General features: G+C 37.4%; 2 protein-coding genes across 10 annotated transcripts in view; both read right to left on the bottom strand.

The window, feature by feature from the left end:
* Positions 1–6,267, bottom strand: part of LOC107733640 (band 4.1-like protein 5) — a 49,403-nt gene extending 43,136 nt beyond the window's left edge. For 4 of the 8 annotated variants that reach the window (XM_016545350.1, XM_016545355.1, XM_016545357.1 and 1 more), the window contains exons 1-2: positions 2,999–3,171; positions 2,050–2,254 (exon numbers count right to left, since the gene is read on the bottom strand). In XM_016545350.1, coding sequence (XP_016400836.1) covers positions 2,050–2,229 — 180 coding nt within the window. In that variant the 5' untranslated portion in view covers positions 2,230–2,254; positions 2,999–3,171. Of the gene's footprint in view, positions 1–2,049; positions 2,255–2,922; positions 3,172–5,140; positions 5,346–5,672; positions 5,692–6,013 lie in introns of those variants that run through there. The other 4 variants (XM_016545352.1, XM_016545353.1, XM_016545354.1 and 1 more) reach the window with 4 other exon arrangements.
* Positions 6,268–7,287: 1,020 nt separating this feature from the next.
* Positions 7,288–13,030, bottom strand: part of LOC107733639 (tyrosine-protein phosphatase non-receptor type 4-like) — a 57,474-nt gene continuing 51,731 nt past the window's right edge. For both annotated transcript variants that reach the window (XM_016545348.1, XM_016545349.1), the window contains exons 24-27: positions 12,818–12,946; positions 12,215–12,363; positions 11,951–12,086; positions 7,288–9,294 (exon numbers count right to left, since the gene is read on the bottom strand). In XM_016545348.1, coding sequence (XP_016400834.1) covers positions 9,202–9,294; positions 11,951–12,086; positions 12,215–12,363; positions 12,818–12,946 — 507 coding nt within the window. In that variant the 3' untranslated portion in view covers positions 7,288–9,201. The remainder of the gene's footprint in view (positions 9,295–11,950; positions 12,087–12,214; positions 12,364–12,817; positions 12,947–13,030) is intronic.

The following is a 13,030-nucleotide window of genomic DNA, read 5'->3' as shown; positions in this document are numbered from 1 at the left end:
TCTCGTCTGACCGATACCCGATCCAACAGAAAATGCCAGTATCGGAGCCGATACCGATACCGAGTATCAGATCGATGCATTTCTAGCCAAAACTGAGAAAAATATCTCAATCTGGTGCAGATACTCCAATTTATATGGCCAAAAAGTAAGATGAAATTCTAAAGCATTGAGATTTTTATACTATATCAGACTACTTACATTTCCTTGATTTTTCTTGATACACACATGCTTATATGACTACTTTGTAGGGGTGGGAGAAAAAAAATCGATTCACCTAACTATCGCGATTCTTTTTAAAACATTTAAAAATCGATTGGTTTACCTCAGAATCGATTTATATTTAATTATTTTACTTTTCCTAAGAGGTGGTGGGGAGAAGTTAGCGCTTTTTAATTCCAACAGAGGGCGAAATGTATAGGTGTGTTCGACTTGAAGCAGCACCGCACAGACCAATCTGCGTATGACATCAAAGTACCGCGAGAGCAATTCGAAAGCATGTGGAGCCATCTGCTCTCTGTAGCTCTCGCGGTGCTTTGATGTCATACAGCGATCCTTCTGTGTGCGCAGTGCCGCTGCATTAGATGATGTCATATACGTTTCAAGCCGGCGCGAGAAAGCAAAATCATGGCGAAGGCAGAGGATCAGACCTCTTCCAGAATTCTTTCTGCACCTTCCCGTTTTGAATCCCAAGTGTGGAAACACTTTGGATTTTACACACTGCCGGGAAAACATGACTAAACATGACTAAAACGGTATGCAAAGTAACATAGCACTTTATTTTACTCATTTTGTTGAACATTTGGCTATTATATTCATGTGGTTCAGGGTTTTGGTACTTTAAATATACACTGTGTATGTGTATGCTCCTGAAATAAAAGTTCAGAAAGATGTGATGCATTGTTTTTGTTAATATGACTCATTTACAGTCTCTTTTAAGGGTATAATCAAGTATTTTCCATTGTCTAGTCTTTAATAAGCAAACAAAAATCACAATAAATTGTAATATCGAATCACAATAGTTACATAAATCGCAATACTCAATTATAGCAATACATATTGAATCGGCACACAGGTATCGGGATAGTATTGAATCGGCAGATTAGCGTATCGTCCCAGCCCTACTACTTTGCATAAAATGATGTATGGATAAAGAAGTAGCCCAAGTTGCTCTAGTCCAATAAATGTTCATCATGAAATATTACTAACAATACAAATTTAGTTCTTCTGTTTATTTAATAAAAATGCCTATTACTTGCTAAAATAGTATGAACCATCAAGTGGGGTCAAAAGTCATGTAGTAGATTGTGTATAACAGGTTTATCAGCAAAGTTTTTATTAAGTTGATAATTTAGAGGCTTTACAAATTCATGTATCATATACGACACACTGGCTTTATGGAGTTAAGATGCATGCACTGGCAGGAAAAAAGGCCAGCCTGAGTGCACCGTTTCTCATTTCACATGCAAAGACAGTGTTTACATAAAAAATCAAAGGCATAACAGTAAAAACAGCATCAGGTTTTGGCACAAATACATTTTATGTGGGTGCTTGACTCATGAGTTCTGAGTAAAGAACTTCTTTGAAAGAATTCCTAATCTCATCAGTTCAAGTCAAGGTGATTAAAATTACAAAGTTGAAAGTAAAGACTTCTCATATTTGTCAAGTTAAAAGTGCCAAGCACATCTCTAGTCCCCACCAGAGATGTCTAGTTTCAATGTACTTTTCTCCCAGGATTATGTAATAAGAAAATAGCCTCAAACAGCAGTGAACAATGGAGAGCATTCTCTCTGTCATACTAGACTATCAACGTGACTCAGTAGGCAAGTTTCTGTCAGAGCAGACACTGAAAACTAATGCCTAGGATTCAACCTTGAGCTTTAATAAAGGTCACCTTTTAAATTGTTTAAGTGTTCTTCTTGAGTCGCACAATGCAACCAAGCAAGAGTGTATCACAACAAGTACAAATGGCAAGAACTGACCAAACAGACTGGTTTATGAAAACCATAGTCAACCAAACACACGTACACTTGAATGTATTAGTCAACTCACCGGCAAATCAACACTGACATCTGTGCCATCTAACAAAGACACTCGGCAGGTGATGATGGACTTGGCATCTCCAGCAGCAGGGATGTGTGTTGTGGCTCGCTGGGCTTCTCGGAGTCGAGTTTTCTCAGCATGTTTGCGGATGGACCGCCGGCCCAGAGTACGGCGAAGGAAGCTCAGCATGTTCAGGAAGATTCGTTTGTCCAGTCTGGAATAAAGAAACAATCTCAGTTACAAATTACAACTCGCTATGGTTCTTACTTATAACCACAGTTTAACTGTGGAATCTATAATAAGACCAGTATTGAACAGATGGCACCTTATTTCTTTAAGAAAATGTAACTCAAATTTTGTGCAGCATGTATAGTAACTATTATGTAACTGAAGCATCTGTAATAAGACCACAGTTCGGGAAAACACAAAGGTTATGTCAAGGCAACAATAATTTCTATAAAACAAACTGTGTCATTTATGAAAAATAACGTGGTAATATATTTAGTCTCTAGATACAACTGCAGTTAACTAAAATTGCTACCTTCACTCTCACTAACTATAATTTCATTGTGGTAAATATTCATAATAGACAGTGGTCCGTTTAAAATATCGGTTGACAAAACGTCAAACGTTTAATGCTGCTGTCAGGCGTGCACTGTTTGAGGTTTAGAGCAAAAGCTCTAGCGAGAGTAGCGAGTGGCTCACGATCATCACGCGCTGACTGACTGAACTCCACTGACACCTGTTTGCTCAAGAAGAAAAGATGCGCATAATTTACATTTAACGGCGGAACGACCTAAAAATGTTGAATTTATTTAATAACACAAATAGCTAGAAGTTACAATACGGCTGTAATATGGTTCCGATATCTATCGCGCCCACCTCCGGCCGGGATGACCGCGCTAGCGGCGCGAATCCACTTGTTGATCCTCAGACCACAGACAAAAGCGATACGTACTGCAGACTGATTGATATTCCGCCAATGAAACAGTCCTCTAGCCTCGGCCGTTACCAACAAACAACTTTGTGTTTTGAAATATCCATCTTCTACGCCGCAGTGTGGCCCATCCACCTTATGTTTTTGGAGGTAAGTGTAACTGATATTCTCCCGGTCCGAGAGATTGTGGGATGGCTGTTTTCCCTCAGGAAATGACGTCACGTAAATCCCTAAAAGTGGATTTACATTTAAAGGGCCGGTGCGGAGTGAAAATTGCCTCAATACTTTTTAGTTTAGTTACAACATTACAACGTTATTAAGCTTACATGTATTATCTTTTAAGAAACTACAATCAGCTATTGTGTGACATGTTAGAAAGTTTTGTAAATCAGTTACTGAATAAAACTTCAGATCAAAGCAATACACTAAAGAATCTAGTTTGAATTCCCAATCCAGTTTCATGCACAAAAAATAACATTTAAGAAAACATTTTGGAACTTTGTGTACTAGAACTGCATATCCCCCATATCTTCCAACTTCGTACTGTAGTGGTACCACAGTACAGTAATAAGATGGTACTGAATGTTTACTAATGATATATATGTAGTTAGTCAGGAAGTGATGTGAGAAATTAATCACCATTCACCATTATTTGTCATATATAATTGTATTATATATGCTGAATTATTATAGCACTTTTGTCGTATACGTTTCAAGCCGGCGCGAGAAAGCAAAATCATGGCGAAGGCAGAGGATCAGACCTCTTCCAGAATTCTTTCTGCACCTTCACGTTTTGAATCCCAAGTGTGGAAACACTTTGGATTTTACACACTGCCGGGAAAACATGACTAAACATGACTAAAACGGTATGCAAAGTAACATAGCACTTTATTTTACTCATTTTGTTGAACATTTGGCTATTATATTCATGTGGTTCAGGGTTTTGGTACTTTAAATATACACTGTGTATGTGTATGCTCCTGAAATAAAAGTTCAGAAAGATGTGATGCATTGTTTTTGTTAATATGACTCATTTACAGTCTCTTTTAAGGGTATAATCAAGTATTTTCCATTGTCTAGTCTTTAATAAGCAAACAAAAATCACAATAAATTGTAATATCGAATCACAATAGTTACATAAATCGCAATACTCAATTATAGCAATACATATTGAATCGGCACACAGGTATCGGGATAGTATTGAATCGGCAGATTAGCGTATCGTCCCAGCCCTACTACTTTGCATAAAATGATGTATGGATAAAGAAGTAGCCCAAGTTGCTCTAGTCCAATAAATGTTCATCATGAAATATTACTAACAATACAAATTTAGTTCTTCTGTTTATTTAATAAAAATGCCTATTACTTGCTAAAATAGTATGAACCATCAAGTGGGGTCAAAAGTCATGTAGTAGATTGTGTATAACAGGTTTATCAGCAAAGTTTTTATTAAGTTGATAATTTAGAGGCTTTACAAATTCATGTATCATATACGACACACTGGCTTTATGGAGTTAAGATGCATGCACTGGCAGGAAAAAAGGCCAGCCTGAGTGCACCGTTTCTCATTTCACATGCAAAGACAGTGTTTACATAAAAAATCAAAGGCATAACAGTAAAAACAGCATCAGGTTTTGGCACAAATACATTTTATGTGGGTGCTTGACTCATGAGTTCTGAGTAAAGAACTTCTTTGAAAGAATTCCTAATCTCATCAGTTCAAGTCAAGGTGATTAAAATTACAAAGTTGAAAGTAAAGACTTCTCATATTTGTCAAGTTAAAAGTGCCAAGCACATCTCTAGTCCCCACCAGAGATGTCTAGTTTCAATGTACTTTTCTCCCAGGATTATGTAATAAGAAAATAGCCTCAAACAGCAGTGAACAATGGAGAGCATTCTCTCTGTCATACTAGACTATCAACGTGACTCAGTAGGCAAGTTTCTGTCAGAGCAGACACTGAAAACTAATGCCTAGGATTCAACCTTGAGCTTTAATAAAGGTCACCTTTTAAATTGTTTAAGTGTTCTTCTTGAGTCGCACAATGCAACCAAGCAAGAGTGTATCACAACAAGTACAAATGGCAAGAACTGACCAAACAGACTGGTTTATGAAAACCATAGTCAACCAAACACACGTACACTTGAATGTATTAGTCAACTCACCGGCAAATCAACACTGACATCTGTGCCATCTAACAAAGACACTCGGCAGGTGATGATGGACTTGGCATCTCCAGCAGCAGGGATGTGTGTTGTGGCTCGCTGGGCTTCTCGGAGTCGAGTTTTCTCAGCATGTTTGCGGATGGACCGCCGGCCCAGAGTACGGCGAAGGAAGCTCAGCATGTTCAGGAAGATTCGTTTGTCCAGTCTGGAATAAAGAAACAATCTCAGTTACAAATTACAACTCGCTATGGTTCTTACTTATAACCACAGTTTAACTGTGGAATCTATAATAAGACCAGTATTGAACAGATGGCACCTTATTTCTTTAAGAAAATGTAACTCAAATTTTGTGCAGCATGTATAGTAACTATTATGTAACTGAAGCATCTGTAATAAGACCACAGTTCGGGAAAACACAAAGGTTATGTCAAGGCAACAATAATTTCTATAAAACAAACTGTGTCATTTATGAAAAATAACGTGGTAATATATTTAGTCTCTAGATACAACTGCAGTTAACTAAAATTGCTACCTTCACTCTCACTAACTATAATTTCATTGTGGTAAATATTCATAATAGACAGTGGTCCGTTTAAAATATCGGTTGACAAAACGTCAAACGTTTAATGCTGCTGTCAGGCGTGCACTGTTTGAGGTTTAGAGCAAAAGCTCTAGCGAGAGTAGCGAGTGGCTCACGATCATCACGCGCTGACTGACTGAACTCCACTGACACCTGTTTGCTCAAGAAGAAAAGATGCGCATAATTTACATTTAACGGCGGAACGACCTAAAAATGTTGAATTTATTTAATAACACAAATAGCTAGAAGTTACAATACGGCTGTAATATGGTTCCGATATCTATCGCGCCCACCTCCGGCCGGGATGACCGCGCTAGCGGCGCGAATCCACTTGTTGATCCTCAGACCACAGACAAAAGCGATACGTACTGCAGACTGATTGATATTCCGCCAATGAAACAGTCCTCTAGCCTCGGCCGTTACCAACAAACAACTTTGTGTTTTGAAATATCCATCTTCTACGCCGCAGTGTGGCCCATCCACCTTATGTTTTTGGAGGTAAGTGTAACTGATATTCTCCCGGTCCGAGAGATTGTGGGATGGCTGTTTTCCCTCAGGAAATGACGTCACGTAAATCCCTAAAAGTGGATTTACATTTAAAGGGCCGGTGCGGAGTGAAAATTGCCTCAATACTTTTTAGTTTAGTTACAACATTACAACGTTATTAAGCTTACATGTATTATCTTTTAAGAAACTACAATCAGCTATTGTGTGACATGTTAGAAAGTTTTGTAAATCAGTTACTGAATAAAACTTCAGATCAAAGCAATACACTAAAGAATCTAGTTTGAATTCCCAATCCAGTTTCATGCACAAAAAATAACATTTAAGAAAACATTTTGGAACTTTGTGTACTAGAACTGCATATCCCCCATATCTTCCAACTTCGTACTGTAGTGGTACCACAGTACAGTAATAAGATGGTACTGAATGTTTACTAATGATATATATGTAGTTAGTCAGGAAGTGATGTGAGAAATTAATCACCATTCACCATTATTTGTCATATATAATTGTATTATATATGCTGAATTATTATAGCACTTTTAAAGCTAACACATTACATGCAGGTTTGCAAGAACTACAAGAATGATTTGTAATTGTCTTGGAAGCATTGGTTAGACTGAAAATAATATGATTTCATAAAATGGATTGAAAATGTATCTGAAGCTTTTATTCAAACTAAAAACTAGATTTTTTTGTAAAGAAAACATGTATTTTATCATTTAAATAAGTCCAAAAATATTTAAATGTAGAATATAAAAATATTATAGTTGCTAAAAAATATAAAGGCTAAGGTAAATCTGAACCACTGGCTCATCTGGGCCAGCAAAAGATCCTAATTTTCTAGCTAGGAGCCAGTTGCTTTCAGGTGCTCTGTATTTTTTTTCCCCAACAGCACCACCCACTGGTTTACTCAGTGCGTCAAACTCAGACTGTGCAACTATCCTGCCCAAAACCTTCAAAGGAGGAAATCAAATGTACAATGTAATTGTACATTTTGTAATATATATATAATATCACATGCAAAAATGACCCAGATCACACACACCTTACTTTTATTTTAAAGATTTTCTTTTTAATATACAACATTGTATGTACACTTTATAATATTTTCATAAAAATGGACAAGTGGCACAACTTGACCTTCCTGTTATTTGCAGCAAATAAAACTTTAACTCCAGTCTACAGTTGTACTCTTTGTTGAAAAAGTGCTGTCCCACAAGGCAGGAGGTGTGTAGTTTCTCCCAAATTCCATGCCATATTCCTGTTTTAAATGTTTTTTGGTAAAATCTGTAACCTGTTCAGCATAGAATGGAATTATTTGGTCCTAAAACCAAGGTTCTCCAGCAATTACGACCACAAAGAAACATCATATGATTGACTGTAAATGTAGTACCTTACAAAAAGTACAGGCATGTATTCAACTCTGCATTCAACTAGAGATGACCTGTGAAACTGGGCAATGGGTCAACAATTTAATTTGAGAGATTAACAATGTTAATTTGATGGCTTCTAAACAAAGACTGTTCATAAAACTAGGGCTCAATCACATTCAAACCAACAGTACTATAAAACACACTTACACATACAGACATCAGAAACATACAGTAATAACACAACAACACACACACTGGACACACTTGCTAATGTTAGCGGGATATTCTGCGTGTGCAGTCTGCTACAAGAAATAAACAGGTCAAAAATAAACAAACTCCGATTTGATTCCCCAACGTGGTACTGCATTTGACACATTGTGGTGTGTAACATTCAGATTTAACAACAACAACACAAAAAAACAGTTATTATTCGCAACACTGATGTTATATCACCTACAGGGAATACTAAGCCCTTCAACTGAATATCTGATTTTAAATGGCAAGGAGTTTATTCTTTCAGGGAATGTTTGCCTTTGGACAGATCAAATTTCTAAATGACAGTTCTCTTATAATAAAACAGCAGAGGAGTGTATAAAAAAAAAAAATCAATCTAATTTTAAAGGAATCTTCTGTATGTTGATTTCTGTGGGTTGGTGGCCCGGAATTTATTATTCTACAGTCTCACAGGTTCTTTTATTTCACAACTAATTTTGTAAGGTTGAGGAACTACTAACTGGGAGGAATTTTCTGTCATTTTATCTTGGAGGCTTTCACTCTATGGAAATGAGCAGCACGAACATTTTTCAAAACATCTCCTTTTGCACTCCACTGACGAAAGAACATCATATGGGTTTGGAAAGACACAAGGGTGAGTAAATAATCACAACATTTTCATTTTAGTATTCCTTTAACTTCCGAACCGATATTTTGCATCAAAGCTGTAATGCAAAGTGCTTTAAAGTCCTTGTTGACAGCTTTTTAGTTCGACAGAAAAATAAATAAAAATTTTCATCCTGTGCCAAAAAGCGAGAACAAAGCAAACAGGAAAAAAAAAGATCACTGTTGTAACAAAAACGTTTTTTTTTCTTCTTTTTGTTTTGTAAGTAGTTACTTATGTTGAATGAGCAGGGCTCAAAATTGAAACTAAAACAATAAATATTTCTAATAAAAATACAAATGTTCATCTGCAGCACAGGCCTGGATGTGAATGGTTTTGTGGGTGTTGTTTGTTTCCAAATAATAGGTGACCACATATAAAAACACTCATTCACTCACGGGCCTGCCCTTACACACATATGGCACCAGCAATCTCCACTATATTCATTATTAACATATATATTTGTTAAAACCCTGAACACTCAAAGTCCCAACAAGTACCTAATTCACCTTAGATTTCTTTGTCACTTCTCTCTCTCTCTCCTCATTGAAGCCTGGCATATAGTCTCTTTGCCAGCGTAAAGTGCAGCAGTGCTTGGTTTATGTCCTGTGTTCCTGGCTCGAGATACTTCTCCATCACTCTGTCACGGAGCTGTAACATCATCATGTGGAGAAGATCCTGTCAGTGAATTTCAGCATCATTTTCGGGAAAAGCTGGCATTGCATTAGTTGGATTCGTACAGCGTGGACTTGAGCGCTTTCACCAGGCCCTCCTCGTAAACCTTCAGTATGGCCTCACACACAAACTTGAACTGGCTCTGAGAAAACAGAACAGAGGGGAAGTCATGGTGAATGCAAGACGTGTCCGTCTATCACACAAGAGCAGCCAAGTGTGATGGCAGTATGTGAAACTGGGATGAGAGCATAATTCATGGACTGTGTGGCTGAGTGAGTTAAAGAAGGATAGAGAGAGACGGGAGAATGCACACAGAACCACTGTGGAACAAAGCAAAAGCAGAAAATAAGATGCGGACAGGAAGAAATGAAAGTCAAGAAAATATAGCTCAGGTCAATCCTTCAAAATCATTCACCAAGTAAAGCCAGAACAGCAGATCATTTTAAAAAGTGATCAAATTTAGGTACACTACCATTCAAAGTTTGGGGTTAGCAAGATTTTTAAATGTTTTTGAAAGAAGTCTCTACGGTGGCCGAGAAGTGCAAAGCAAATCACAATTCTGAAAACAAAATAACAAATTACAAACGCAAATGCAAGTCTAAAAAACAAAATAACAATTCAGAAAGCACAACAACAAGTCAGAAAACACAACGACAAATCAGACAAACCGGAAAAGGTAGGTATAGTTTGAGACTTGGTTTTTGACGCGATCGACAGTGCAGAGCAAATCACAATTCTAAAAACAAAATCACAAATTACAAACGCAAATGCAAGTCTACAAAACAAAATAACAATTCAGAAAGCACAACAACAATTCAGAAAACATTATAACAAGTCAGAAAACACAATGACAAATTCGAAAACAAAATAACAAGTCAGAAAACACAACGGCAAATCCGAAAACAAATTTACAAGTCAGAAAACACAACGACAAATCAGACAAACCGGAAAAGGTAGGTATAGTTTGAGACTTGGTTTTTTGACGCGATCGACCCCGCATTTCGATCCCGCATTTTGCCGAACTTTTTTTTCCTCCCTTTTCAAATCCTGTATTAGCAATGGATTCTATTTACACTAAGTGAAAAAAGCAGTATTTTTAGCAATATGCTATTTACACTAAGTGCAAATACCTATTTACACTATGTTAAAATAGCAGGCTTTCTACTATCAAGTATACTACTTGTTGCAAATAGTGGCAATTATCTGCACTTCAGTATTGTAGTACATTATAAAACAGTATGCAATAATAACGTATTGAGTATAAATTATAATTTTAATTTTAATTATTAAATGGATGCCACCTTATTGGTACAATAAAGCCCTCCCTACACCTACCCTAACCCTACCCGATACTTTATTTTCAACTTTTTGATTATTTCCTTAATTTTTATTGAAAATAAATGCCTTTACGATGTGAAACGTGATTTGAAAAGGGAGGAAAAAAAGTTCGGCAAAAGGCGGGACCGAACCTGGGTCGATCGGTCAAAAAGCCAATGACACGCACTTATCCATCTGTACCACTGGAGCTGATGGTTTACAGACACTTTTAACTAAATGTAAATAAACACTCCGTATTTTTTGATTGACAGATGTCTCGTCCAGTCAGCGGTGAGTAATCCCAAACCAATGGCGCTGTCTCAAACTATACCTACCTCTTCCGGTTTGTCTGATTTGTCGTGTTTTCTGACTTGTTATTTTGTTTTCGAATTTGTCATTGTGTTTTCTGACTTGTTATAATGTTTTCTGAATTGTTGTTGTGCTTTCTGAATTGTTATTTTGTTTTTTAGACTTGCATTTGCGTTTGTAATTTGTTATTTTGATTTCAGAATTGTGATTCTTACCATAGCCGCCTGCGAGCTTCAGTGTAAATATTGCATCAAAATCAAATCAATTTGAGCACGATTTAAACCCGGATGATTGTAACCACTCTAAGTTCGTCTGCCTTGGGAAAGCTAGCGTGTCTCCAACACAGTGATAAAGCTCGTTGCCTTCTCTAGTGCAGCTCGACCAGGTCTCGTCTCATTCGTCGATATTTGTGATATCACAAATCCCGGAAAATATGCGTTGTAGTCCAAACGAGTCGTTCGTTGTAGTTTTTGAAAAGTGATTTCTGTTGAATAAAATATCTCCTTTTGAAGTGGACTTTGAACTTTGTAACTTTGCAGATCTTTTTTATGCTCAAACAGCAACATTACAGACTAACTAAAGTTTAAAAAGTGAAAAAGCATAATAGGACCCCTTTAAATGCATCCTTGCTGAATACAAATACTAATTTCTTTCAAAAACTATTTATTGACCCCAAACATGTGAATGGTAGTGGATGACCAATAGAAAAAGTGATGCCTTAGTAACACCAGTAATTAAAAAGAGCAGAGTGGGTGCACAAGTGTTTTCACTGAGCATCAACCCATTCTCCTTCCTGCTGTCTAATTAGTGTGGTCTCATGGTCAGCAGCCTCTGGGCTGACAGGCCTCATTAAACTATAGAAGATCATGTTGGAATCACAGCTGCATCATTGTCTCAAGCTATGGGAGTCGCAGCCTAGACAAGACCCCCTGCTACAGCAACTCTTCTTCTTTTATATATGTGGAAACATTATACCCTGCTGCTGCATTTTAAATGTGAGTGAAAATGTCACAAATTATTATTTTTGTTTTTGTTGTTTATTTAACATGTCATCATTAGCTGTGTAGTATTCTGCCTCTTCCCAGCAACTGAAGGCAGAAAGCCAATGATAAACCCCCAATGGATGACTGACGAAGGCAATGACAGGAAGAAAGAAGGTGGGCGGGACTTACAGGCGTCTGAATCATCATGGCCCTCTGATCCCGCATGGTTCTCATAATTTCTAATGGATACACTGGCTGGCCGCACTCCATCAGACACATTGCCGTCTCCATGGTGATGAGAACTCCCGTCCGGCCAATCCCAGCGCTGGGATATGACAGAGGGAGAAGGGGAGGGATAAAAAGGGGAAATGGTAAGCCAAGATTGATTACACTGTAATTCACTTTAGATAACTACATTTAGAAACTACTTTGTGATATAAATATATGAATTACCTGCAGTGGACCACAGCGGGCTCGTCCTTCCCAGCTCGTTTACTCCGGACCAGAGCCACGAAATCCAGGAAGTCCGTTGAGTCATCTGGTACACCGTGATCAGGCCACGCCAGGTACTGGATTTGGGTCAATTCCCTGCTTTCCCCACTCTAACGGCACACAGAACAAAGCAACAAACACAAAATGACAATGTTATAATGGGATCATGACAAATTAATATTGTAAACAAGAACCTGGAGTTAAGTAATTGCAAGTAAGCATTGGCTTAAAGGGATAGTTCACCCAAAAATTAAAATGACGTCATCACAAAACTTCAATTTTTCGGTTTCAATGGTTTTTTTGTACATACAATTAAAGTCAATAGGTTGCAAAACTGTTTGGTTACCAAATTTCTTCAGAATATTTTCTTTTGTGTTCCACAGAATAAAGTCACAGAGTTTCAAAATGACACGAGAGTGAGTAAATTATCATTTTTATTTTTAAGTGAACTATCCCTTTAAGAAACTAAATCATCAATTTGGTAGCTTTCTCAGGAACTGCAGCATTACATGCTTCAAGTTTAGAATATATTCAGTTAACATGCAAATCTGTAATACAACTCACCTCGATGTGAGTAAGAGTCATATCCCTAACCAAGAAAGCAGAGTTTCCTTCCTCAGTCTGGCAGGAAACCTGAAAGCCGCCGTATGTGGCACTACCTGAGAGGTTCGGCCAATACTGATGGCACTTCACCTGTGGTAGAAAGGAATCAAATGACGTAAGTTCAAGAAGATTTAAAAAAAACAAAAAAAAAACAAGACTGATAATAGTTCCTTT

This window comes from Sinocyclocheilus rhinocerous, unplaced genomic scaffold (assembly GCF_001515625.1).
Source record: "Sinocyclocheilus rhinocerous isolate Xijiao unplaced genomic scaffold, SAMN03320098_v1.1 scaffold1842, whole genome shotgun sequence".
In the NCBI taxonomy this organism is placed as follows: domain Eukaryota; kingdom Metazoa; phylum Chordata; class Actinopteri; order Cypriniformes; family Cyprinidae; genus Sinocyclocheilus; species Sinocyclocheilus rhinocerous.
Note: the sequence above shows the minus strand (reverse complement) of the source record. Positions and strands in the feature narration are given on the sequence as shown.